The following is a 23719-nucleotide window of genomic DNA, read 5'->3' as shown; positions in this document are numbered from 1 at the left end:
GTGTGAGGTGGTATCTTGTGGTTTTGATTTGTATTTCTCTGATGACGAGTGATGTTAAGCACTTTTTCATGTGCCTGTTGGCCATTTGGATGTCTTTTTTGTAGAAATGTCTGTTCATGCCTTCTGGCCATTTCTTGATTGGATTCTTTGTTCTTCGGGTGTTGTGTTTGAGAAGTTCTTTATATATTTTGGATACTAGCCCTTTATCTTATATGTCATTTGCAAATATCTTCTCCTATTCTGTTAGTTGTCTTTTGGTTTTGTCAACTGTAGAAACTAATTCTTGTTTATACATACGCAACTGAATTCTCTCCAGTGGAGTGACAATCCCCACGGCCAAGGAAACAAGTTTTGCCTTCACTTGCACATTTGTTTTAATATTCATGGTCTGATTCTTGGGTTGTCCTTTGAACTAGTTTTAACACCTTACTGGTTTCCTCATTAATTGAATTAAATAAAATCTTTAACATGTATTTGTTTTTATATTTGTACAAGGGTCATTTTATCTTTTTTAAAAAAATTATCCTTTAACATATGGAGTATTTTCCTTATACATATAATTACTTTTCTTTGCATAAAGTGGATTAGTTAATGACACGTCCAAGTTTAATCTCTGGTGGAATCAGTGGAATTTAGCAGGAAAAAAATGTAAAGTTAGCATTACTTTCAAAAGAATAATTTTGAAGAGTTGTTTGATTCTAATTAAGGCTTGAAATTTTCATTTAAAGACCCTGTCAGAGACAATAAAAGCTTGAGAATTTTCTACTATGCCATTGCTTGTCCTTTCTCTCCATAACTGTTTCTCCCTACCCTTCCTGATAGAAATCATATTGCCCAAACATGGCTGTTGATCTGCAGAAACAGTTCCTCCTTTGACCACCTGCTCCAAAACTAGCGACACTTACACTGAGACTTCTCATATTCTGCATTTTCAAACAAAAACCTGTGCTAATGGTGCTCTGGAAATGTGCAAATGAGTTAATTTAAAAGTTAATTTTATTTTTATGTATCGAACACATGATAAGCAGTACAAGCTAGTTATTATGAAGTCTCTCAGTTGGACTTTGATATTTCCTGATGACTAGACTCAGGTAATGGGTTTGTGCAGAAGTATCATAAAAGTGATATATCTTCTTGAGGCTTCATATTAAGAAGGACATGATTTTGATTTATTATTTGATCATTTTGTTAAGGCAGCCATTTCTCCACTATAAAGTTACTATTTTCCCCTTGTAACTAATCATATTTTATGGGGAGATAATTTGAAAATACATTTATATTCTATTTTTCTAAAACTTTTTAGCGCTCACTGATGCTTCTTGCTTTGATCTATTATTACTAGATGGTTGCTGAATGGTGATTTTCTAATTCTATCACTCCTTCTATATTAGCTGTCAAGTAGGGAAGAAGTTTGCCTTCTTTCCCATTAATTTGTTCATTTAAATCACTCTAAACTCATGGATTCTTGTTTTAATCAATGTGCTTTACTATAATTATTTTGACCCTCAAATTTCCTTTGATTCGACCAGTGGGAGCCCCTTCAGTCCGGCTCTTGTGCCCTTTTGGCATGTCCTTTTTAAACTTTGAGCACTCCCCTACTTTTTGATACAACAAGGTATTCTAGGTTCATCTTGTACTTTTCCTCCCCCAACCCTGGAATTGACCATTTCTACAAGGAAACCTCCCTGATTGCTTTTAATGGAGGATAGCATCTAGAAATCAATACCTGTACTACAGGTGTGCTTGTTGCTACTGGGCTGTCATTATTTCCAGAATCTCTCATCAGACAAAGATAGGAACTCGGTGTATATATTCACACAGACATAAGTATGTATATATAGTACATTGATACCTACAAATAGGTACAAAACCATGAGTTCATAGTGAATGCCTCTAATTCTACTTTCCCCCTTTCCATACTATATGGGTAGTACCAATTTTCATTGTTACCAGCCATTAAATTTTCATACTTTTTAATTTTTGCCAATCGGATATGAGAAATGGTATCTCAGGATAGTTTTTGGTTTTGCCTTTTTTTTTTTTTTTAAGATTTTATGAATTTATTTGACAGAGAGATAGAAAGTGCATGGGTAGGCAGAGAGGCAGGCGGGGGTGGGGGTTGGAAGGAACCAGGCTCTCCGCTGAACAGGGAGCTCGATGTGGGGCTGGATCCAGGGACCATGGGATCATGACCTGAGCCAAAGGCAGCTGCCTAACCGACTGAGCCACTCAGGAGCTGCTGGTTTTGCATTTCTCTTGTGGGTAAGGTTAAAACATCTTTTGAGATGGGGAAGGGCCATTTTTACATCATTTTTGTGAATTGTGTCATTTTCAACTGGTTTGGGTCTCTTTCCCCTCAATTTTAAGAGTTCCTTATGGACTAGAGAAGTTATCTTTGTAACTGTGGTATGTATCAGGAATATTTTCTCCCAGTTTGTCAACTGTCAAATATTTTGTTATGGTGTTTTTTGATAAACAAAGGTGATTTTTTTTTAATATGGTCAAATCTATCAATTTTTTCTTGCATCTGGATTTTTTGAGTCATGATTTGACTTTCCTTATGCCAAATTTAAAGTAAAATTCACCCACATTTTCTTCTAGTATGGTTTCAGTTTTCATATTTAGGTCCCTGACTCATTGGGATATATTTTTGTGGATGCTGTGAGATTTGAATCTAATTTTACCTTTTTCCAAATGGTTACCCAGTTCCTAACACCATTTGTAAAGAAAATAAAGAGGTCTGTGCTGCCCCACTGCTATGAGACACCATGTTTATCATATGCTTAATTTTCTCATATACTTGAGTCTATTTCCGGGCTTTCAGTTCTATTCCATTGGCATGTCTGTTGACTCAGGCACTGTAACTGTTTCAGTTACAGAGGCTTTATAATATGTTTAAATGTATGATAAGAATAATGACCCCTCATAATTTAATTTTTAGTGCTTTCCTGGTTATTCCTGCATGCTTATTTTGTCATATGAATTTTAACATCAACATGTCCAGTTCCATAAAAAAAATTAAATAAATTTGTTGGTGGGCCACCTGGGTGGATCAGTCAGTTAAGTGTCTGCCTTCGGCTCAGGTCATGATCTCAGGGTCCTGGGATTGAATCCCACGTCAGGCTCCCTGCTCAGTGGAGAATCTGCTTCTCCCTCTTCCTCTGCCTGCCACATCTCCTGCTTGTGCTCTCTCTCTCTCTCTCGTTATCTCTCTCTGTGTGTCAAATATGTAAATAAAAATCCTGATTAAAAAAATGTTTTAAGGGGCCCCCGTGTGAGTTGGTGGTTTAAGCCTCTGCCTTCAGCTTGGGTCATGGTCTCGGGGTCCTGGGATCGAGCCCCACATCGGGCTCTCTGCTCAACGGGGAGCCTGCTTCCCCCTCTCTCTCTGCCTGCCTCTCCGCCTACCTGTGATCTCTCTCTCTCTCAAATAAATAAATAAAATCTTTAAAAAAATGTTTTAAAAAATTTTGTTGGTATTTTTGTTGGACTTGCATTTAATTTATAAACTAATTTAGAGACAACTGAAGTCTTTGTAATAGTAAGTTGTCCTATCTAAAAACAAAAGTTATCTTCCATTTATTAAGTCTACTTTTGTGTCTTTAAGAAGTTTTAAAAATTTTCTTCATATCAGTTTTGTGCTTGGCTTGTTAACTTTATTCCTAAGTATTTTATCTTCTCTGTTGCTACTGGAAGGGGGCTTTCTTTATATCCTTTAATTGGTTATTATTTGTGGACATGAAGGTTACTGATTTTTGCATGATAATTTATATTCTGCTAAATACTGAATTATTTCACTCTTTGAGTTAGTTTAATTATTGGTTTTTAAGGGTTTTCCCAGTACATAATCATACTGATAAAAACCATTTCAATCAGTTAGGAGATGCAAAAATTAGGACTGAAATAAAGTCAGCTCCCAACTCACTAGTGGGTATAAAAGTTAATTTGGGGGTAGGTAGAATACTTGGAACTTGGGATATATTTTTTATATAGAAAAAATATTTTACAGGGATGCTTGGGTGGTTTAGTCTGTTAAGTATCTGCCTTCGGCTCAGGTCATGTTACTGGGGTCTTGGGATCGATCCCCACATCCAGCTCCCTGCTCAGTGGGGAATCTGCTTCTCCCTCTCCCTCTCACCCCTGCTCGTGCTCTTGCTCTGTCTCTCTGAAATTAATAAATAAAAAAATTTTAAAAAAAGAAAATATATCATACCTAACTCTTGGTTTGCATCTAACCCATACAAAACCTATTTAATTCACAGTTAAAATCTCTTAACTCCTGAAGTCAGGAAGAAAAAGACCAACAATCCATTTTTATTTTTTTTTAAAGATTTTATTTATTTATTTGACAGAGATCACAAGTAGGCAGAGAGGCAGGCAGAGAGGGAGGGGGGGAAGCAGGCTCCCCGCGGAGCAGAGAGCCCGATGCAGGGCTCGATCCCAGGACCCTGAGATCATGACCTGAGCTGAAGGCAGAGGCTCCAACCCACTGAGCCACCCAGGCGCCCCCAACAACCCATTTTTAAATGGGCAAAATATTAGAACATAATAACAGTTTACAGGAAAGGAGATATAAGTGGTTATTAAATAAATGGATAGATGTTCAACCTCACTCAAGAGGAAAAATACAAATTGAACCTTCAGTGATATACTACTGATACTAGTGATAACTCACTGCTTTTGGTATGGCATAAAGAAACAAACCATCTCACACACTAATTGCAGAGGTGAAGTTTGGCATAATCTCTAAGGGAAACAATTTTGCTTATCTATCAGAATGCACATACTCTTTAATCCAGCAATTCTTGTTGTAGGAATTTATCCTTCAGATACATTCAGTGGGAGAAACAGCATGTGCATGAAGATAATCATTTTAGTTTTAGTTTTATTAGAAAAAGGCAAATAATAGGGTCTGGCCAAATTAATTATGGAATACTAAGTAGTCATTTAGAAGGATGATATGGAATAATCTCCAAAACATAGCATTACTTTTTAAATGCTAGGCAAAAAACATTATGCTTGGTATACCTTAATTTGTTTAAAAATATATGTATATGTATATATATATATTATATATATTATTATATATATTATATATATCTATATTCATATATTTTCATATTTTAAGAGAGACTCATGTATTTATAGAGTTTTTCAGGATACAGAAGAAATACAGAAGGATACAGAAGAAATAATAATATTGATTGTCTCTGGGCAGATAGGTTGCAGACAAGAATAGGAGAGATTCTGACTTTTCACTATATATCCTTTATGCATTGTAAATGTTTAACTTTATACATATATTATCTATTTCTATTATCTATTTCTAATAATATTAATAATGGTAATAATGTTATTTACATTTAAACAAAAAACAAATTGCATTATGAGAATAGAGTGCTAAGACAAATATTCCGTAATAAACATGTTTGGAAAGCCCCAAGGCCATGCACTAAGACAATCACATTGATGCTCTTGCCATGCCTCCTCATTTCTCCAGTTTGCAGACCCCCTGGTTCTTGGCACAGTGCCAACCACCTAGAAGCTATGCTTAGAAGTTAGGATACCTGTGTTTCAATGCTTCTCCCAACCCATTTGGTTTTAGTGTCTTTGAATATGATAAATATTGCATACAAAGTCTAAAACACTATCTCTAAATGTTTAACCGTTGGGGTAGAGATAAGAATGACAAGAAGTCTTTCTTCAGATAGAGAACCTGAAATTCACTAACTAAATGTGGTAAATTATCGTTGGTGTTACTCATTGCCCCATTACCGTCCTACATAGTGCAGAAGGAGATAGACTTGAACATCAGAAAGACTATCCCAACTTTGTTACTTTAGATGTCAGCTATTAAATTATTTTCACACACACAAAAAAATTACTTTCACAATACATTTAATTTTGGAAACTGACCTAGGATGGATTTGTTTCTAGCATATCTAACTGAGGTGTAGAGTGTCTTCTTGAAAGCCTATGAGGTCATATACCAGACTTACAGGTGACTGTTCTTTTTTTTTTTTTTTAAAGATTGTATTTATTCATTCGACAGAGAGAGAGAGAGAGAGCGAGAGCGCACAAGCAGGGGTGGGGCAGAGGGAGAGATAGAAGCAGACTCCCCACTGAAAAGGGAGCGAGATGTGGGGATCCATCCCAGGACCCTGGGATCATGACCTGAGCCAAAGGCAGATGCTTAACCAACGGAGCCACCCAGGCGCCCCCAAATGATTGTTCTTAATGTCCTTTTACCTTCTTCTAGTCACCAGTACTTAAATGCATAAGTCGTATTAACTATTATCAGTTCTAACTATTATCACTGCATTAAGAATCATTAAACACGTGGGAAGGTAATTCTCTATAAGAAGCATCTTAAGTTTATTGTTGGTTTTGTTTGGTATGTTAATGTATGTGCACATCTTGAAAGAAAAAGGGTCAGTTTTTAAAAATCTTTCTTTTAGCTCTAATATACTCCAGATTTCTGAAATTGATAGTCTAGATATGAACACTGGTGGCCAACTCACAATGAAACTTCCTTGATCCCCTCTTCTTGTCCATTGCTTATCACCTCCTATCTCCTCAAAACTGTCTAGAGAGAGTAGAGAGTGGAAAATAGCACCATTCATTAAAAAAAAAGATTTTGGCATAGCATTCTTTTGTGCATAAGTCAATGCACTAGGGATGCTTGGCTGGCTCAGTCAGTAGAGCCCACAATTCTTGATCTCTGGGTATAGGTTTGAGCCCCATGTATAGAAATTACTTTATAGTAATTATATAGAAATTACTTTAAAATTTTTTTAATCTTTAAAAAAAATAAGATAGTGCACTGAAGCATATATAGGTCAATGAATTCTCACAGAGTGAACACACCCATGTAACCACCACCGAGATCAAGAAACAGGATGTTGGTATTGCATTTTGTCTCATTTCTTCTTTCCTTTCCTTTACCTTTCACACAGTCTGAGCCTTAGTCTGTACAATATTTACTATATACAACAACTGAATTGCATTCACTTTTTCTGTACTGAACATTTTACACTGTATACCAATTTCCTAAGCAGTTCTAGACCAATACCTCCCAACCCCTTTGGCCAGGTCTGCACGCACTATGATGGTGTTGTATGCCAGTCATTGTCTATTGCTATGCGATCCATTTCATGATCTTCTTCTGCTCTGTTCTGAATACAAGCTACGTGTCACAGACCCCTTTACCTGCTTGCTCCCACGTAGGTTCAGCCAAAGGGGGGCACTGGTGAGAGATTGGAATGTGGGAGGAAGAGAGAAGCCAGGGTGTTTCTTCCCTCCTTTAGGCTTTGGGTAGCATCGTCAACACCATGGTTCAGTCTCCTCTGTGGTTTCCAGCTCCTTCTGGCAGCCCCTTCCCAAATGGTCCTAGTGTTGGCTTGGCAGCCCCCATCCAGGCATTCCTTACTTGTTCTCCATGTTAAGTTCCCTCCTAGTAACTACCTGGCAAGTTGATCACATGGAGAGGCCACACGGAGAGAGACCAGCCCCAGCTGTTAAAACAGTCATCCTTGCGGACCTTGCCAGACAAGGGGGTGCAGAAGCCCTCTTGAATGACCAACCATTTTTTTAAAACACGCTGCCTCTTTTTATAGGACATAATTATTTTGGGGTAGTAATCATGAGATAAAACAAATAATAACCAGAAAAGAAACACAAAGAATGAACACTTTATATTAAACTCTGCATCATGCCAGTAAAAGTAATAAGAAAAATAGAAATTAAGTAAATAGCATGGAAAATGTTTAGTAAATAGCATGGATTAATGTTTTTAACTTATATTATGTATTTTTGAAAAAGGAAAGTATATCTACATATTGGCCTAAACAGTCTGTTGTCTGTAATAATAAAGTTACCTTTTCTGTTTTAAAGCTTTAAGTGACTTCACTGAAATTAATCTTCTTCACATATTAATGTTAAATCAAGAGTGTAGCAGATTTGTCCAGTTATCTTTGCACATAGTTGACCGAAGAACATATTTTAAGCTTAATTTTCAAAAGTTAGTTTTTTACATGAGCAACACATGTATAAAAAATTAGGAAAAAAACTTTAACATAATAAATTTGGCAGAGATTCCTAAAAATCCCCTTTCACAACCAACTATAGAAATTGCCGTATGGTCTTTGTTTCTTTGGGGACAAGTATAGTGGCTTTCAAATATTTCTGTATTTGAAAATTTCCCACTAAAATATCTTCCTCAGAAAATGCGTCAGGGGCGCCTGGGTGGCTCAGTTGGTCAAGTGTCTGCCTTCAGCTCAGGTCATGATTCCATGGTCCTGGGATGGAGCCCATTTGTCACACTCCCTGCTGCTCAGTGGGGAGCCTGCTTTCCCTCTCCCTCTGCCCCTCCCCCCTGCTCATGTTTTTTTTCTCTCTCTCTCTTTCAAATAAATAAAATTTGTCATACAGTTCTATTATACACATACATACATATACATACACACACATATATATTATATATGGTTTTTCTTCATCTGCTAAAATCAGAGAAAATGGATGAATGATAACAAAGTGCAACATTATTTTATCTACCGCTTTAAAACAAGTGCCCACTCATTGGTGAAAAAGATCAAGGCAGTCAAACACGGCTCTGCTGATTTCTTCCAGCACTAGAAGACCAGCATCTTTTGTTGTTTCTCCTGGCATTCTTTGAAGTTGGATTGTTTATTCTGAATAAACGACCGTTTCCTGAGATTTGGTTAGTGTATGATTAATAACCTTCTCCACAAACTGTGTACTGCTCCTTTGATTAGAGTCTCATATAATATTTTATGTAAATAATTTGTCCAGTAACTAATAAAATACTGAAAAGTCACAATTTAGGTAACTATTAAATTATACCACTGATGGGGCACCTGGGTGGCTCAGTGGGTTAAAGCCTCTGCCTTCGGCTCAGGTCATGATCTCAGTGAGGGTCCTGGGCTTGAGCCCTGCATCAGGCTCTCTGCTCAGCAGGGAGCCTGCTTCCCTTCCTCTCTCTCTGCCTGCCTCTCTGCCTACTTGTGATTTCTGTCTGTCAAATAAATAAAATTTTAAAAAAAAATTATACCACTGATGATTATATTTTCTTAATCCTTTTTTGAGTTTCAACAACCATTTAAAAAGAGAACAGTGCATTTTAGAGATAATGTTCAAAACCAGTAAGATATTTCATGTATGAACTAAAATCTGTTCTTACTGAACACAATATTATACCTCACAATTTGCCCTGTTTCATAATCAGCATCAATAGAAAGTCAAAGTAGTCGCACAGAATGACAGAATTGAACTCAACTTCTACTTCTTTGTGTTTACAATCCCTCTACTATTTCATTGTGGGATAACTGGCCCCACAGGGATTGAAGACTCAAATTATGCCTGAAGTAAGCTTGAATGATTCCTGCAGTAAAGAACTTACTCTTAGGTGCCTGGGTGCCTCAGTGGGTTAAAGCCTCTGCCTTCGGCTCAGGTCATGATCCCAGGGTCCTGGGATCAAGCCCCATATCGGGCTCTCTGCTCAGCAGGGAGCCTGCTTCCTCCTCTTCTCTCTCTCTCTCTCTGCCTACTTGTGATCTCTATCTGTCAAATAAATAAATAAAACCTGTAAAAAAAAAAGGAAGAAAGGCAAATTTACTTTAAAAAAAAAAGAACTTACTCTTGAAATGAATGCATACAGCTGAGTCTGTCAGTGGTTAAGTACTTACGGTATAACCAGAACTTCCCTAAAAATTTCTTAAAGATGTTTATTGACCTATGTGAGAGCAAGAAAGAGAGAGAGAGAGAGATAGAGAGAGAACCAGTTGGGGGAGGGGCAGAGGGAGAAGCAGACTCCCTACAGAGCAGGTAGCCTGACGTGGACTTGATCCCAGGACCCTGGGATCATGACCTGAGTCTAAGGCAGACGCTTAACCTACTGAGCCACCCAGGTGCCCAGGGCTTCTCTAAGTTAATTTCCATGTGGAACCCAATATTCAATAAGAGAAGCAATAAAGATGTGCTAATTTGAGGTAGATAGACAATCAAAACATCAACAATTGACAACAGATGATTTAGACTGAAAAAACGTTTTATAGGGAGGAGGATTTGACATAATGAAATAAAGAGAACTGAGATAATTAATGGCATCATTGAGCCTACCTCTAGACTTCTTACTATGTTATTTAATAAAATAAATGATTGCTTCACCTGCTGTTAATGGGATGTTTTCTTACTTGCAGCCAAAATCTTCCTGACTGCTAACCCTCTGTTCCTTAGTAGGAGCTGCTCCTGGATGGTAAGAGTCTATGTTCACTGCCTCCAACGCTTTACCTCCTAGTCCTTTTTCAATACGGTCTACCTTCCACCCTCACCAGTCCCCCAGAAAGAGCTCCTGCCAATGGCGCCAATGACACTGTAGTCTAACCTCAGAGGCACTTCTCAGCCCTTAATCTTACCTTTGAACACAGTTCACCTTCCTCTTCTCAAAATGTTTTCTCCCCTTGGCTTTCGTGACACCTCAGTTTGTAACGAAATACACACCTGTTTTTTCTGTTAAATGCTTGACCTCTCTGGTCTATAAATTTCACAAAGACAGGGACCATGTCTGTTCACTGCTTTTCCAGTGCTTGACCTGTTGGAAATACTCAACAGGCCAAATAACAAATAATTCAGTGAGGAAAGCAATTACCCAGAGAACTTTAAATACAAGAAAGGCTTTAGCAGATCATCACGTAGTCTGTTCTTGGCTGGTGAAAGAGCTGGGAAAGGCAAGTCTTCTGGCTTTCTGTCCAGTACCTTTTTTTTTTTTTTTACCACCCCACTCCTATGTTTCATGGCATGCTAATACTTCCAAAGTGTATACTTGGACAAAATATAATTAAGTCCTGTGTTTGCCTTTTATAATTCATAAAGTAGCCTCTATAAACTGACTATTCTGGAGATTCATTAATGGCAGACAAATAAGGTCTGATCATTTCTACTAACATTTCATTTGTCGGTTCATCAGGAGAAGAGTTTGATTTGATTTGGGGCTCTTGGCTTTTATGAGACTTGGGCTAAAGGATGCTATTTGTACAGCTGAAACTTTCTTCCTCTCACAGACGCTTTGTTTCCTTCTAATGTCAACCTTTTTGTGCAGTTCAAACATGCACAAAGTCCTCTCAGTAATATTCCAGAATCTGTTATTTAATGTGCCATATGGCATACTTAAATATGGGTTTCTCTGCCACCTTTCCCATCAGTAGAAAAGGAGTAAAACATAGATTAACGATGAACACCAGCAACCTAACAACATCCATCCATGTTCTGGTACTGTGTTGACTAGAAAGTGGTTTTGCAGTTCTAAGAAGCTTTCCTAGCTCAAGGGAAGAAAGTGCCCATCATTCACTATCACATTCTCGAGAACATTCTTTCCTAAGCCGTAGCACGGGCTTCTGCACATCAGTAAAGAGTACTTTCAAGCGTGCTGGTTGTTTACCCTTAATGGCTGACCCTGATCCTGAGTCTGTTCCTGTGAGGCCTCTCTCAGGGCCTGGGCCACCCTCCAGCAGCTAACGGTTTTAGGGAGGCTCTTTTGGGTTGAGGTGTTGACTTAACAGCCAGTTCATAAGCCATTGGGAACTGAAAGCTTCAGAAACTGGTCTTTCTCTTGGGGCCTCTCTCCTTGTCAGGTGTTCTTGCTACACCAAAACTTCTCTTATACCTTCACTACTTCTTCTCAGCTTCAGCTTTCAGTGCTCATCGGTTTTATTTTCCAATGATTCACAATTCACTTCCCATGGGATGCAGTCTGGCTAAGTGGTCTCGTAGGTCACTGGTCAGCCTATGCATTGGCTGATGCCAAGCCTTGGTGCCAAGCCAGATGCACCGGCTGGGTGGGTGGGCCCGGGATGCCAGGGTGACTTGACAGCACCAACCAACCACGAAAGAGGAATGGGCACAACTTCTTAAGGAAATTAGGAAGCACATGTCTTTTACACTATGGGTAGGACTTCTTTAATGTTCATCTAAATATTCTAGGATCTTTACTGATCTGTTCTAGTGCTATATTAACTGGAGGGCGTGAATTCAATGTTGTCCTTTCGTTATTGATTACTGCACCAAAAAACCTGGAGTGTTAATGGTGCAGAAAAGGAATCTAGAGATGGTAAGTAGGTATCTTAATGGTTAAAGAACTACACAGAGGCAGAGAATAAGAAATGGGCTCTCCCAGGCAAAGGCTTTAAACAGCACCTAACACCAGATCTGAGATCATGGATATGGAGGGTTTTTTTTTTTTAATTGAGGTATAACTAAATTTTAACATTGTATTAGTTTCAGGTGTACAAATAAAGATTCAATATTCATATACACCGTGAAATGTCCCACCAGTCTAGTTATCACCCATCACAATACAAAGTTACATTTTTTCTTATGATGAGAACTCTTAAGATTTATTCTCTTAGCAACTTTGTAACATTCTGTACTATACTAACTATATTCACCATGATACATATTATATCTCCAAAGTGTATTTATACCCGGGAGTTTGTACCTTCTGACCCCCTTCATCCATTCCGCCACCTACCAACAACCCTATACTTTGGCAACCACCAATTTGTGCTCTGTATCTGAGTTTTGTAATGTCTGTTCATTTTGTTTCTTAGATTCTGCATACATAAGTGAAATCATGTGATATTTGTCTTTCTCTAATTTCACCTAGTAGAAGGCCCTCTAGTTCCACCCACATTATCACAAACGGCAAGATTTGTGAATTCATGTTTTTTGTTTTTTTCAGACAAATACCCAGAAATGGAATTGCTGGATTAGACAATTCTCTTTTTACTTCTTTGAGGAACTTTCATACTATTTTCCATAGTGACTGTGCCAAGATAATATTCTTGACAATAGGAAATTATCAAGATTATCAAATTTTGTTACCAAGATTTCCCTCTTTTCTCATACAAAAAGCTATACTAATGAGAAATGAATGGCCTATTGGAGTTCTAATATATGATTGCTCTGATCAAACATTTTAAAGGTATACTTGGCATCTTGGTAAAACTTACGAGAAATTTTAAAATTTTGTAATTAGAATACATTTTATGTTTCACATTCAACTTTTATATCTAGGAGAGATTCCATAAATGTTTAACAAACATTTATATAACAAATTATAAGTGATAAGCCACCTTTTACAAAAAAATGTGATTTGTTCAGTCAACTAAATTCAATTCTGAAAAATTTATCAGAGAATTATTTCTAAATACATCCTTTTTCTTGCTGTATACAGTGCTAAGGGCAATCCTGTCAGCTCTTAAGCTCTTGTTTGACCTGCTTTGTCAAATGCTTTGTGAAAGGATATTCAGAAGGGTACATGTGATGTCAACTTTCATTAATTCTTTCCCAGAGAGAGGTGTTCAGTATTCAAACTGTGTTTTCCTGGCACAATCTATGTTTCAGCTTCATTTCAGAAGGTCTACAAGCACTGCTTCCTTTGGAAGACTGTTCTTTTTTGCAATTACTCTTCTAAAACAACCTTTGAAAGGACAATAATGATGTCCCATAATACTGCTTGCAGGGAATTCATTAAGAAAGTAAGTATTTCAGAGAATTGAATAAAAATGTATGTATCAATATTAAATTTTACTATTTTCATTGTAGATACATTATAAAAAATTAAAACTATCCCTTATTCAACCACTGTTTCCCAATGAAAAAAATCCATCCATAGTACCGCTTTTGCTTTTACATAAAACAATTTGTTTTCAGGTACAAGAACCATAAGCATATATTCCCAAAATTATACAACATCTTCTAATTCAATTATAATAGTGATTGTATATTAGCGGGCACTTAAATGTTTTGTTGAGTTTTACAAACAACATAGGTTAATAAAAAAAAAACTCATTTCAAATGTCTTCATTTGAAAGAACAATGTAAATCACTAATCCATTATTCTCTCTTGCTGAGGAAAAAATTCAGAAAGGTTTTATTGAGATCATAAATCTAGATTTTGAAGATTTTGAAATGAATTCTTGGTTTCTTGTATTCCCCCAACCATCAGTTATGATGTTTGGCATAGTCATAGAGCTAACATAATTCAGTTGCCTGCCGAAGGTCTTTTTCAAATTTTGTCCTTTCCACCTTTCTTCTGAAGCCGGTTTCTGGTGGGTTCTGTCAATACCAAGGGTTCCTGTATGACGCTTGCTGGGTAATTTTTGCCCAACAGTTCAACTTCCACCTGTTGTCCTACTTTACTTAGCTCTACAGGGACATAGGCAAATGCCAGACTCTTTTGGATGCTGTAACTGTAGCTTCCAGATGTCGTGTTGCCAACCACCTGAAAAATAAGACCCAGCAATCCTTAGCACCTTGACCACAGCTTTGTGCTCCCGCCTCCAGATTAAATACTTCAAAAGTAGGTTCAACTAACAACCTGAAAGTCTTAGGGATTATTCTCTGTGGGGCTAACACCAGGAAGCAAACTTGACTTCTGAGAAGAGTAGGCTTGCAAATTGTGAAAAATAATTCTCAAAATACCTATCAACAGCCTTGAACTTCTCAGTTTTAAATCACACCTAGTTTTTTTTAATAGCTGGCACTATTTTCCTCAGTTTCATGCCAAGAGATCTGATAGGTGAAGACTCGAATGTTTCCATTTTAAACTTCAAAAAAATTCTCTTCCACCATCCAACTAGCATGGCAATAGACACAAGGGAAAAAAAAATTCTAAAACTCCTAATGTAAATGTAGTCAACTGTTCCTCTTGGGGTTGAGGAAATGGCTTGCCGAATTAAACTACTGATAAATCAATAGTTAATGTGAAGTGAACATTCTTTGAGTACATAGCATTTAGCAATTCTTGGTAATGCTAAGCACTTAATGTTAACTTTACCCTCTCTAGACCCACCACATCCAAAACATTCTGCGGGACATTCTAGGGCATGAATGAGGTTTGGTTCCCACCCTCAGAATCTTCCAGCCTTGTTGAGGAATTAACACAGAGATACAAGAAAACAGAACCGAGAAGCCAGGAAGTAAACATCATCAAGCCAGGATTTGTTCTCCATTTGGAAGGTGGGTGGAATGAGCGTGGTGGAAAAGGGGGATGAAACTTTCCAGGATGAGTGGAGACAGGGAGTCAGGCGTGAGCAATCAGCGTTACGGAGGATAAAATGGAATCACAGAGGATGGCAAACCAGAGAAAAGCACTGAGCAAAGAAAAAAAAAAAAACCTAGGAGATGAAAATAAAGGTTTTACTCAGGCTTGTTATAAAGATAAGAGGATAAGTCAAAACCAGATCTAAAGGAAAAGATGAAAGAGAAACAGTAAACAAAAAGAAAGAAAGAAAGAAAGAAAGAAAGAAAGAAAGAAAGAAAGAAAGAAAGAGAGGGAGGGAGGAAGGAAGGAAGGAAAAGGAAAAGAAGGCGATAGAAAATGTCAGGTTAAAACACCACATTTAAAAATTGTAAAAGGAGGGGGCTCCTGCGTGGCTCAGTGGTTTAAAGCCTCTGCCTTCGGCTCAGGTCATGATCTCAGGGTCCTGGGATCAAGCCCTGCATGGGGCTCTCTGCTCAGCAGGGAGCCTGCTTCCCTCTCTCTCTCTCAGCCTGCCTCTCTCCCTACTTGTGATCTCTTTCTGTCAAATAAATAAATAAAATCCTTAAAAAAATTGTAAAAGGAAGACAACAAAAGCAAAAATATGATATATAGCCCCACTCAAAATGGCTTCTCCTGGCTACACAACATCGCACTAATCCGTACAGCCTGACTGTTTCGTGCAGCTGGCGCTCAAAAATTCATGGGCGGGAATCAGCCTGGTGATCTTCCAGCTGCCTCAGCAAAGAGCCCACTACAGTCAACAGTCTTATTACAGCATTTCTCATCTCTTAGATGCCGACACATTTATGACGTTAAATACAGACTTCTGGCTCTATAGCCCCAGTCTGTAATTTTCTCACCGAAACCCCAAATCAGAAGCGCTCCGTATCAGTTCTGAACTTATTATGGGGAGAATTGGTGGATTAAAAAAAAAAAAATGAATGTATTCATTAGTAAAAGCTTCTCTGGCAAATTATTAACCGCTGAGGTACTGCTGAGAGAACGCATATGCTTTAAAATGGTTTTTCCTTTTTTTTTTTTTTTTAAAGATTTTATTTGAGAAAGAGAAGGAGCGAGTGAGTGTGCATATCAGCACTAGCAGGGGGAGGGGCAGAAGGAGAAGCAAGACTCCCTGCTGAGCAGGGAGTCCCCCACAGGGCTCAATCCTGGGACTCCAGGTTCACGACCTGAACCTAAGGCAGATGCTCAACAAACAGCCGTTCAGGTGCCCCTAAAATGATTTTTTTTTCCTTTAAATCATCATTAGTAATATAAGGCAGGGATTTGGGTCAGGAAGGTTGGAGTTTTAATCACAGCTTTTGGAAGACTTTCTTAGTAACCTTGGTTTCACTCCCCAGTCTGTAAACCTGAGGTCTGTGTTTGGAGTCCTGGAGAGGTAACCTGATTTGCTTGGGCAAGCATCTTAAGAAAACAAGAAGAGGCCAAAGCAAGGCTCTTGGCTAAATCCCCTAACTTACTGGGTCAAAAAACCTACCATCCCTTTTCAGAGATTGTGTGAACCACTTCCCCAAGCCTTCCCATCTCTTAAAATCCCAGCAGTGATTCATCTTATAATTATCTCTGCATGAGTAATGTAAAGAAATAGCATATTTATTGTACAAGTGCTATTTTTTAAAGATTTTATTTATTTATTTGACACAGACAGAGATCACAGGTAGGCAGAGAGGCAGGCAGAGAGAGAGGAGGAAGCAGGCTCCCTGCTGAGCAGAGAGCCCGATGGGGCTCCATCCCAGGACCCCGGGACCATGACCCAAGCCGAAGGCAGAGGCTTCAACCCACTGAGCCACTCAGGCGCCCACAAGTGCTATTTTTAATGTTTTTATTGAATGTGTTGCTTTGTCCTAGATTACTTTCATGTCTCCTTTAATTTCTCTCTAATCCAAAGCTTAGTAGCCTAGAGTATTTTAGAAGTCCAGCCTTTCCTTTTTATCTTACTAAATTTCTAAGGGAAGGTTTTCCTTAGCAACAATTTTATATCATTCTACCTTAAAATCTTCCAGATTCAATTAAATCCATTCTTCCTTTTTGCTATGTGAATCACAAAAACAACCTGTACCCACCCTCTGCCTAGCAGGTTTTCATATTCTTTGCTAAACACTGGCTTTTCTTTTACCAAAGAAGCAGTCCTCATTTAGGTTTAGCCTTTTCTCATTCCTTTCTGTGAAAACTCAAGACCCTTCTGACTTAGGGGAGCTAACAGGGTAGATGGCCTTTGAAGGAAAGAATGTAATTTAAGTTGGAGGATGCATTCTATTTCTCTGTGTGTCCCTGTGTGCTTTTGTTTTTAAATAATAAAAAAGACCACTTTCTCAACTCTCCAAGCTTCATTTCTACAAAATACCTTTTTTTATAACTATAAAATATTTTTAATCAAGCTTGATGAAGAAAGTACATATAGCTATAGTCAAGATTCTTGTCAAAGTGAACCTGTGACTGGGGTGCCTGGTTGGCTCAGTGGGTAGAGCATGCAACTTTTTTTTTTTTTAAAGATTTTATTTATTTATTTGACAGAGATCACAAGTGGCAGAGAGGCAAGCAGAGAGAGGGGAAAGCAGGTGCCCTGCTGAGCAGAGAGATCACAAGTAGACAGAGAGGCAGGCAGAGAGAGAGAGGGAGAAGCAGGCTCCCCACTGAACAGAGAGCCTGACGTGGGGCTCCCATCCCAGGACCATGGGATCATTGCCTGAACCAAAGGCAGAGGCTTTAACCCACTGAGCCACCCAGGCGCCCCAGAGCATGCAACTCTTGATCTGGGGTTGTAAGTTCAAGCTCCTTGCTGAGTGCAGAGATTACTTAAGAATAAAATCTTTAAAAATTTTTAATAAAAAATTATTTTTAATAATTTTTAAAATAAAAATAAAATAAAAATATTTTTTATTAAAAATAAAAATTTTTAATAAAAAATTACATATGACTGAAATGAGTGACAAGACTAATTCTTTTGGATGCCTTACAAATGGACTCTTCTAACCATTTTCAGAAAAATATTTAGTAATGGCAACATAATTGGGAAGAAAAAAAAACCAGGATTACTTACTTAGAAGGACAACATTCATCCTAATGCATAAAGAATCTCATTTCTATACAAGTCTGTAGTTGCTGAAGAGGCAATTGCTTTAACCTGTTGCTAAGATTAGTGAAACTACCTACATTAGTTGCCTACATCCTTTATAGAAAACACCTTCTTTAAAACTCCCCAACAGGGGCATCTGAGTGGTACAGTCAGTTAAGCATCCGACTCTTGGTTTCCGCTCAACCAAGGTCGTGGGGTCGAGCTCCGTGCTCAGCATGCAGTCTGCTTGAGATTCTCTCTCTCCCTCTCCCTCTGCCCCTCCTGCTGATGCTGTCTCCCCCCCCCCTCAAATAAGCAAATAAAATCTTGTAAAAAAAAAGAAAATAAAAAAATAAAACTTCCTAGCAAACCTGCTTTTATAACAGAAGCCTTTTCATACCCACACTCATGCCTCGATTTTTAAAAATTAAGCCTTATTTAAAATCATAATCCCTCCTGGCATCACCGCCCATCTCTCAGCTGGACTTTCCTTTTCCTCTGGGCACTCAGCACCCCGGATGTGCCATTTAGTGAGTATGTTCACCGTCTAGCTCTCTCTGCCCTGGAATGTCAGATCCATGGAGGCCCAGAAGCTTGTCTGTTTTGTTCACTGCTGCATCCCCCATTTGTTTGTTGAATAACAAATTTGTACCTTGTAAGTTTGTACCTTATCCCTGGCAGTGAAAATATTTGCAAGAATAGAGTACCAAATACCAAAGGTAGTACAAGTCCCCACAAAGTCAGGAAATAGAGCAAAGAGTATTTCCTATCTTTCCAGAGTATAAAGAGGATCCAGAAGATTCGTTGGCATGGTGAGAAGACGACCCTACTGAACATCAAACAACAGAAAAGCAGGTATCAGGAAATTCAAGGGCTATTTATAAAGGCAACTACAGGGGTGCCTGGGTGGCTCAGTTGGTTAAGTCGCTGCCTTTGGCTCAGGTCATGATCCTAGGGTTCTGGGATCGAGTCCCACATCAGGCTCCCTGCTCAGTGGGGAGCCTGCTCCTCTCTCTGCCTCTGCCTGCCGCTCTGCCTGCCGCTCTGCCTGCTTGTGCTCTCTCTCTCTCTCTCTCTCTGACAAATAAATAAATAAAATCTTAAAAAAAAAAAAGGCAACTACAACTGGATTAACAGCTCTGTAAGCACATGGCATACAGGAGGAAAGATGAAAGATACAGCAGGGAGACAGCGCACTGATACAGAAAAGCAGATGAAATTCAATAATGGAACTCGGGTTTTCAGCTTGACCCTTCCCAACTTTGAGCTATAGTTGACGTCTAATATTGCGTACGTTTAAAATACAAGTTTCCAGCCTTTTTAACTTGAATGTGGGTGTCAGGTTTATACTGTGTTCATCAGGGTGGTGTTGTGTGGTCGCATACAGAACACGACAGCATAGGGGCGCCTGGGAGGCTCAGGTGGTTAAGTGTCAGACTCTTGATTTCAGCTCAGGTTGTGACTCGGGGTCTCAAGATTGAGCCCTGTGTCAGGCTCCACACTCAGTGGAAGTCTGCTTAGGAATTCTCTGTCTCCATCTGACCCTGCCTGCCCCTCTGCCCCTTGGCTTGCACACGCTCGTTCACGCTCGCTCACTCACTCTCTCTCTTAAAACAAAACAAAACAGAAAGAACAGAACAGAATCATCTGTCATTCCACGGCCAAAACAGAAAGCCTGTGCAGGGGTTGGTGTGGACTGTGTTGGAAAGCTGGCCAAGACCAGAGTGAAAAAACGAGAAACAGAAGAAAGAGGAAGTGGGGGAAATTTGATGACTAGGGAAAAAATTAATTAGAGGCACCAAGAACCCAAGACATGATCTCATCATTTTGTACATGAGAAAATGGAGGCCCAGAGAGGCTAAGATCAGGTCAAGCGAAGCAGCTAGTTAATGGCAGAGGTGATTATCAGTGGCGATCCTGGGCAAATGTGAAGTATGAGGAAAAGCCTATTACGAAAAGAGGTCTGAACCAGAAATTGAGAACAGAAAGGTGGAGGAGACAGTGAGGTAAGAGGCTCAAAGAGAACTAGCTCAGCACAATTAAGGGTAAGGTGTTTAAGAAACAGTTTGAAATCTGAAAAGAGTCTGCTGGCTTCAAAGGGTCTAACAACATCACCTGCTTCTGGGATGTAGGACAACTGTGGAGCTCTGATTAAGTGCTGAAGAGAATACAGTGGGACATGAGCAGAGACAGAGAGGAGAGCAAATCAGAGTATTCAGCATGGCTTAGAAGGAAGGATAAGGAATGCAAAGTCCAACTATACCCGGGTCAGAAATCAGTTCTGTCAATAACTAGCTGTGTAACCTCAAGCAAGTTATTTCACTTCTCTGAGCCCCATAGCCTTATCTCTAAGATGGGATGACCATACCTATCTGGGAGGGGTGTTCTAAAGTTAAATGAGTATGTAAAAAATATCCAGCACATAGTAGAAACTGTGTAGATGTTTGTTGTACATCAAACAATCCATGCCTCAGCCCACGTGACCATTTCTTTAGTAATCCAAAGACTGAGATTGGATGCCACTGGCTTTCCCCCACTCCGGTGCTCTTTTTGTCACTCAAGAGAAGAGAGAAATGAAAACAAGGATCTAGGAGGCTGCCATGCATGAGAAAAAAACCCATGGAACCAGATCTCTGAGTCTTTGGGTATTGGCCAAGCAGACCTTGTTCAATAGGGAACAGCTGTTCCGATGAGCCTCAATGACCATGTGCTCACCCTCAGGTCTAAGGGGAGAGTACCCCACCTGCCTGATAATCCCAGCCAAAACACAGCGAAATCATAAAACAGACGTGGCCTTACAAAGACTTGCAAAAAGTCAAAGACATCAAGTTCTACTGGAAAGTTATCTGGTTTTACTGAATACCAACAGACAGAATAAAATAACATTCCCAAACAGAAAGGCACTTTTACTCTTTCTGAAGAGCTAACTGGTTCCTACCTTTCACTTTACTTTCTAAGGCTCTGCCCTCTGTTGTCATGGAGATTTTCATTTGGCATTTTTTTTTTTCCTGCAGATGTGCTAAGGTTAGAATTACTTCCTTCTCCAAGACCCTACAGAAGCTAATCCAGAATGCCAAAATTTTTTTAAATAAAATCCACCTCTTGCATTCACAGATATGGACTTGGTGAGCAAGTAGATCATCGGAGCCTTTCAACTGTACCTTCCTCCTTGTCCGTTGTATTTTAAGTGCTTTGTTTTATTTTCTTTAATCAAAGCAGAGAGAAGTAGATGTTTTTGAAAATGAGACTTTCGTTTTTCTTTCAGTTAACCGATTTCTATTTCTTGAATGTCAGCTCAGAAATCACAGTGTGTTACCCAACCAATAGATAAATAAATAGCAAAAAAAAAAACCACCCCAAAACAAACAACAACAACAAAAACAACCCTTAAAAAAAAACAACACAACAGAACTCTAAAAGGAAACAGAGGCAAGGAGAGTTTCTGGTGTGAAAAACTGCAGTGGCTCCTGGCTACGTGGTCCTCAGCACTCACCTTGCCATCATACCAGATGCTTTCATTTCCCTCCGGATCAACATCGTCCGTTGCCAAGGTGAGGCAGACCAGTCTCCGTTTCAGCCCCTTGGCTTTAATCTGTTTCAGTGCTTGCTTTCCTATGAAGTCTGCTGGCTGCAGGAATCCAAGATAATGATGATGAATGAATGCTCAGACACTGTGACAAGGTTAGAGATGCAAGCATTTAAATTTGTCTTTGCGATTTTCTCGCCAATTACCCATCAAATAAAAATACAGATTGGATCAAACGTCTAGACAAATATTTCTTAGTCCTCAAATGACAGTATCAGCCACATTTTCCTTCAGAATAAGTTAGACTTAAGGGTAATCACTTGTGATAACAATTTTACCAGAGCCACCTAGGCAGAAAAACATAAGGCATGATATGGTGATGGTGGATTATGAAAGCGACCCTTGGATCTAATGGCTCTGGACAGCATTACTGGATGGGAGTGAGCAAAGAACCACTAAATTTCTACCCATAGTAAGCTTTTTTCAAGAAGGAAATTCGTCCATAAGAGACTCTTAATCTCACAAAACAAACTGAGGGTTGCCGGCAGGGAGAGGGGTAGGGAGAGGGAAGTTGGGTGATGGACATTGGGGAGGGTATGTGCTATGGTGAGTGCTGTGAAATGTGTAAGCCTGATGATTCACAGACCTGTACCCCTGGGGCAAATAATACATTATATGTTAATAAAAATAATTTTAAAATAAATAAATAAAATTTTAAAAATTAAGGGGAAAAAAAAGGAGGAAATTTGTGTTTTTGAAATGTGATATCAAAACATCCCCGGAATGTTGCACATTTTTTTTTTCCTTCTTCAGAATAGTGGTCCAAGAAATGTGTCTACTGTTGCATTTCACTCAGTTGCATCTCACTCAGTTCATTCAAGAATGTACTGATCGCCCTACTGTGTGTGAGACATCATGCTAGGCCCTGTGTGGGTTACAAAGTTACGTGTAGACATTTTGATCAAAGAGCTTATTCTCTAACACCACGCTTGTCAACCTTGCTTTTCCTCCTTCTAGCCAACACTTGATGGATGACTTTCCTATTCCTCACATGTTCCCCCTGGGCACACTCAGGGTTACTGCGAATGCAACACAAGTGAGAATGACATTGCTCTAGGGATAATCTTGAGTCCATGCTTATGTGTTAAAAAAAAAAAAAAAAAAGCAGGCCTCCTGCAAACTTCAGGACTTCTACATTTATTAGTCATACACCTACAACACACAGTTGAGTGCGGACTCCTCATGGAGACACTTTGCTAATGAAGGAGCAGTTCTACCTAACCAGCATGCCAGGGACATGGGGTAAGTGTGAGAAAGTAGTCGGAGGCCAAGAGCAGTCAGAGTGGAAGGAGGGAAGGCTGACCCCCCAGAGGGGCGTGGGCTAAGGCTTCTACATAAGGAAGCCAAACAAGACTCTCTGATCTTACCCGGGGAAATGGGGGATCTGTGATATACAAATCACATCTTTACGAAGGAGATTTAATTAGAGGTTACAATGTGAGGGGGGAAATTCTCAAGAGTTCTCCTGAAAGAAGAAAGGAAACAACTTTAACTTCCCCATTGGCCGTAGAAGAAAGAAAACAGTATCTCATGCCAAAAATGTCCTCTGTCACCAACATTTAGAGTTTATATAGCTCTTTCTGCACACAAAACATTTCAGGTTCAGCGCAGTAAGTCCCCTTAACCTCTCAGTGAAAGGGTAGGAGGGGGCCTCACATACCCTCTGCCTGACACCTCCCTGTTCACTCCTTTATGGTTCAGAACTTCTAGGCTAAGCCCACAATGAAGTATGATTTCTATAGATATTGCAACTTTAAATTGCTGACCTTCACAGGAAACTAAAAGTTTCCATTGACCACGGTTAAAATAATTGCAAAATCAAAGTCTGATGACCTCCCCCAGTGTAATCCAGATGGTGAGAACCAACTATAAGGTTTATTATGAAGCCAGATAAAAATTCAAAGACAGCTGGATGTGATGTATTTAAGATAGGACTGCTGGGGAAGAAAGAAAACCACCAACCCACAGAAAAAGCCTGATTCATTTGAATTCATATGTA

The 23719-nt window shown here is 39.1% G+C and overlaps 1 protein-coding gene and 1 pseudogene across 2 annotated transcripts in view; one reads left to right on the top strand and one right to left on the bottom strand.

The window, feature by feature from the left end:
* LOC308342884 (large ribosomal subunit protein uL23-like) overlaps positions 1-23719 on the top strand; it is a 1151147-nt pseudogene that overhangs the window by 1125800 nt on the left and 1628 nt on the right. The gene's annotated exons all lie outside the window — the stretch shown is intronic.
* Positions 13584-23719, bottom strand: part of DMGDH (dimethylglycine dehydrogenase) — a 64773-nt gene continuing 54637 nt past the window's right edge. The window contains exons 15-16 of the mRNA XM_080803559.1: positions 21628-21762; positions 13584-14299 (exon numbers count right to left, since the gene is read on the bottom strand). Coding sequence (XP_080659685.1) covers positions 14084-14299; positions 21628-21762 — 351 coding nt within the window. The 3' untranslated portion in view covers positions 13584-14083. The remainder of the gene's footprint in view (positions 14300-21627; positions 21763-23719) is intronic.

The sequence above is a fragment of the Martes martes genome (genome assembly GCF_963455335.1).
Source record: "Martes martes genome assembly, chromosome: 5".
Lineage (NCBI taxonomy): Eukaryota > Metazoa > Chordata > Mammalia > Carnivora > Mustelidae > Martes > Martes martes.
The sequence above is the reverse complement of the archived record's forward strand: the minus strand, read 5'-3'. Positions and strand labels throughout refer to the sequence as shown.